The sequence below is a fragment of the Triticum aestivum genome, chromosome 3A (assembly GCF_018294505.1).
Source record: "Triticum aestivum cultivar Chinese Spring chromosome 3A, IWGSC CS RefSeq v2.1, whole genome shotgun sequence".
NCBI classification, from domain to species: Eukaryota; Viridiplantae; Streptophyta; class Magnoliopsida; order Poales; family Poaceae; genus Triticum; species Triticum aestivum.
The window spans coordinates 143,293,874-143,298,351 of NC_057800.1; the positions used below are offsets into that span (position 1 = coordinate 143,293,874).

The window sequence follows — 4,478 nt, forward strand, 5'->3', positions numbered from 1 at the left end:
AGTAAATGCTTGTATTCATCATTTTGTATAATTTATATATAAGCCGGAGTGTATAGTTTTTTCAGTATTCATTAATATTTTTATTTAATAAAATTTTGAAATATCTGTATTTGCTAATTTTCTACTATAATAAGCCGACCTGTATTTAGATTTATTTTATTTGCTAATCATCATTTGTATGCATAATATTTATAACACATCAAATTTGAACATAATTTTTATTACTTGCGATTTGCAAATATTTTTCAAAATAGGGCGTGCAAAATGGCCACACTATCTGCAGCCCATTTCCACATGCACCCTCCCTGAATACATAGTGTGAGGGAAATACTAGGATTACATAGAGTGTTTATCCCCTCTTACCGTGAAGCCCTGACTGGTCTAGTGGAAGGGAATGTTTCCCTTGTAACATTCGGTCGTGGATTCGAAACCATTCCACTGGTCATGGAGTGAAAACTGAAATGCCATCTCTCCCGCGTTGACAGGGGCTTTTTTTTTAGAAAAAAACAAGTTTTTTGGAAGAAAAAAAACCAGGCCATATGCCCCTTCTCCCTGGTCTAGTGGCTGACAGCGGCCCCCATGCGCCTAGTCAGCATCTACTTCGTATACAAACGAGATAAACACTGTATATGCACACAAAAGCCAAGTTTTTGCACCACTTGGATGTATGCCACAAGTTCTAGCACCAAAGTGAACGTTTGCGCCAAGTTCTAGCACCACCCACGTAATTGACTCTTTTTTATTGTTTTATGCTATTATACATCCTTGTATGCTTTATATGTCATTTTATATTATTTTTATGGAGTAGCCTATTATGTTGTGTAAACATTTTCTTAAAATGTCATGAACACATTTTTGTGTGAAAAGAATCATATCTATTATAAAAAATCACATAAAGTATAAAAAAATTAAATTGAGATTTCGAGACCACCAAATGATCACTATTGCCGTCAGAACGAGTCACTGACACGTTGCTGTCGTTACTCCCATACCGGAGCCGGTTTGACCTCGTCGATAATAGTCAGGAACTCTTCATGCACGTGCCCCTAAAGATGAGCGCCCCGGAGCCACAATCATCACCTGTTGAAACCTTGTATATATCTGAAGCATCTGACACCAAATCTCGCCACATGAAGAGAAACGCTAACCTCACTGCTCAAGGAGACGGCAGGAATCTACGCTGGAGCTCCGTCAACTACGACCAGACGAACAAATTCAAGAAGGATCGGAGCTGGGGAAACAAACTCGAAGAAGAAGCGCCGCTATTTGCTCGGGCGCCGCACGTGCAAGGACTAAAAAACCCTAACCGGAGCGGAGGCACCGGGATTCCACAGGCTCGATGGTGAAGTTTGGAGGCATGACTATTTTTTTAATGCCGCATACATTTTCTGAATGGTACGGACCATTTTTTTGAATCTTGTGATTTTTTTACATTGTATAAACATTTTTCTGAATGTAATCAACATTTTCTAAAAGTTGCATGAATTTTTTTAACACTGTGTTAACATTGTTTATTGCGCTATATATCGACGTTTGAAAATTTAGGTACAGTAAATTTGGAATATATATTTACTTTGTTTGAAATATAAACAAAAGCTAAAAAAAAGTACATACGTGGCTGGTGTGTGGTAGTGTGTGCTGTCCCGCGCCGAGCCTATACCTCATTCACAAATGGGGCGCTGAGGTGAGGCACTCTTCCGCCTCGCTACAAGCGAGGTATAGGCGTGCCCGACAAATGGCGCAGGTTTGGGAGGGCCCGAGAGATTTCGAATAAACGGACGTGATCATCGAGCTCAAAAAAGAAGAAGAATAAACGGACCTGATCTTCTTCAGGACAAATCATACCTTTGCTCTAACCTGTACCTGATCCGAGTCCAGTTCCCCTGCTTCACCCCCTATTCCATGGCGACGCCGCCGCCGCTCCTCCGACTCCACCCTCACCGCATCCTCCCTCGCCTCCGCCGCTTCACCTCTGGCCGCCTCCTTCTCCGCCTCCACCCCAAATCCCTCTACGCCACTGCCTCCACCTCACAAGCCGCCCCAACCCCGCCTCCTCAACCTCCTCCCCACGGCCCCTCGCTCCGCCGCGGCCGCCCAACGATAGGCCATCCTCCCGAAGCGCCCCTCTCCTTCTCGCGCACATTCGACCTCGCGGCCCTCCGCGTTCCCGCCGCCGCCTGCGCGTCCCTCGAGCGCCGCCTTCGCGGACACTTGCTCAACTGGCCCCGGGTCCGCAACATCGCCCGTCTCCCCAACGACGACGGCGACGGCCTCATATCTCTCCCCACGTCTCCCCGATCCTCCTCCGCCCTCCCGCCGACGGCGGTGGCGCGCCGCGAGAAGCTGGCCCGCGAGTTCAATGCCCGCGGCTTCGTGGAGTTCCCCATCCTCGCCAAGATGTCACGGCCCGCCGGGCGGACGCGAAGGGAGACAAAGGGGAGAGCAGCCGGCGGCAAGGAGACCAAGTACGAGAAAGACAAGGTCTATGTCGTGGAGGTGCTGGAGCAGGGAGGGGAGGACGACGAAGACGAATGGAAGGGGTTAGTCGGGGGGGAAGGGTTCGGGAAGGGCGCGTGGCGAGGGGAGCCCACCCGGCTGTTGCTGCTGGATGAGGGTCACGCCAAGAGGAGAGTTGATGAGCTCCCCGAGGCCGTCAAGGTGATGATTTCTTGCGCCTTCCTTAATAGTAGCTGCTCAGTGTAGAAACATAGATTAGCGAAGTTCCTTATTGAATGTTATTGTGGAGATTGAACAATGGTTGAATGAAGACTGGGGCAATGTGCGCTGGTGCTCCAGTCAGCACATTGTGCCACCTTATACATTATTCAACTGCAGATATGTTACTGGTTTTAGTTACCACTTTTGCAGGTTGTGTTAGAACACGAAGCCAACCAGGGTGGACCTTTTGCCTATGAGCTTGTGCAATGTCAGCTAACCCTGTTCTATGATTACTGGCCAATGAATGAGGTACCATAACATTTGTTTATATCAGATCTGTACTTCTATATTTTTTTCTTTGGGAAGTCAGGAATATATTTGTTCCCTTTAAGCAATTGAGAAAAATTATCGTTACAATCTAAACTCCCCCCCCATACAAAAAAACTTGAGCATGATTTGTGTTGAGGGTTTAAACTCCTGAAACTGGCTTCATGTTGCGTCTTATTTCCAACAGAATTCACAAGTACATTGAAGCTGGTACACACAAACTTGCTCCAGCATCAAACAAAGATAGTTATACATTTTGTTTCTTTTGGCAGTGTTACCTAGGCATGGCAAGACTACTTAGCTTCTGTAACAAACATTAAGATTCACAAGGAACTGACAGTTTTCTAGGATCCACAGTTTACTAATAAAGGAAAAAAATTGTCATTGTAAAGCTCTTTTCATTCTATTTTGTAAACGTTTTTCTTCTTCGAGCTGTTACTTAATAGGAAAACTGATACATCAGTAACGCGCACACACCGGCCCCAAGGCTGCGCACAAGTCACCCAAGCTAGCAGAGCCGACATCCTGCAACACCACATCGGTTGAGCTGCTGCTCTGGCTTCTGAAACATTGCGGTTTCGGAAGCTGCTGCCCTGGTTTCCTCCCATCGCATCCACCATCCCCACCGGTAAACTGACAATGGGAGGAGACCTGAGGCCCTTCCAACCACGGGGAGGCTGTCGCCTGCTTCTTTAGAACCAGAGCTTGGATCTTCACCCAGGGAGCTAAGATCCCATCAGAAGGAGCGAGATCATAGCTCTGCGATGATGCCTCCAAGGAGGGGAACAACACCTAAGGCGCTGTCATCGCTAGGGCCGACTAAGGTCAGAGCTATGTTTTCACACCAAGTTCGGATACATTTGCTAAAATAGCCGCACCAGCCTGGTCCGTACAACTTACAATGAGCCGTCGGCACCATCGACCACTCCGTCAATCCCAGGAAGCAACCACCATGGTACCTCATGCCCCAATGTACCACCACCATGCCCTCGAAGGCGCGTGCTGCCACACCTCCATCTTGATCTGTAGGTCTCTGCGGCCACTACATATAAGCAGTCGACATCATCTGTGGACCACAGCGATGCACTGACCTAGGGCTGCTGCTCTGGCTTACAACGCACCCTCAACAACCATTCCTCGCAGGCCCCAGCCCACAACACCACACCGGCGCTGCCGAGCCTAGGATCTGGGTCATCAGCACGCCCACACAGCTCTGTGCTCCTGTCGCACGCCCACAACAGCCACCGCTGCAAGCCCAGCCTGCCCACGCACGGCCGCAGAGCCTCCGCCACCGCACGGTAACCATGCCGCTAGTCTAACTCCGTCGTTTCTCCACTGAGCTCAATAGAACGACGTGGCGTCTCTTCTGTGAGCTCTGCTGCCCACAAGCGCGCAGCGCGTCGCTGCAACAATCTGACCAAGCCCTGCTGCCTCTGTAGCTGCATGGGTTTTGCCTGGGGGCGTCTTCGCCAGCGGCGATGGGAAGGAGCAGG

The 4,478-nt window shown here is 48.9% G+C and overlaps 1 protein-coding gene across 4 annotated transcripts in view; it reads left to right on the plus strand.

Annotated features, from left to right (window-relative positions):
* The first annotated feature begins 1,833 nt into the window (after positions 1 to 1,833).
* Positions 1,834 to 4,478, plus strand: part of LOC123060739 (tRNA (guanine(37)-N1)-methyltransferase 1) — an 18,606-nt gene continuing 15,961 nt past the window's right edge. Inside the window, exons 1-2 of one of the 4 annotated variants that reach the window (XM_044483572.1) lie at positions 1,834 to 2,658; positions 2,869 to 2,967. In XM_044483572.1, coding sequence (XP_044339507.1) covers positions 1,903 to 2,658; positions 2,869 to 2,967 — 855 coding nt within the window. In that variant the 5' untranslated portion in view covers positions 1,834 to 1,902. The remainder of the gene's footprint in view (positions 2,659 to 2,868; positions 2,968 to 4,478) is intronic. The other 3 variants (XM_044483569.1, XM_044483571.1, XM_044483570.1) reach the window with 3 other exon arrangements.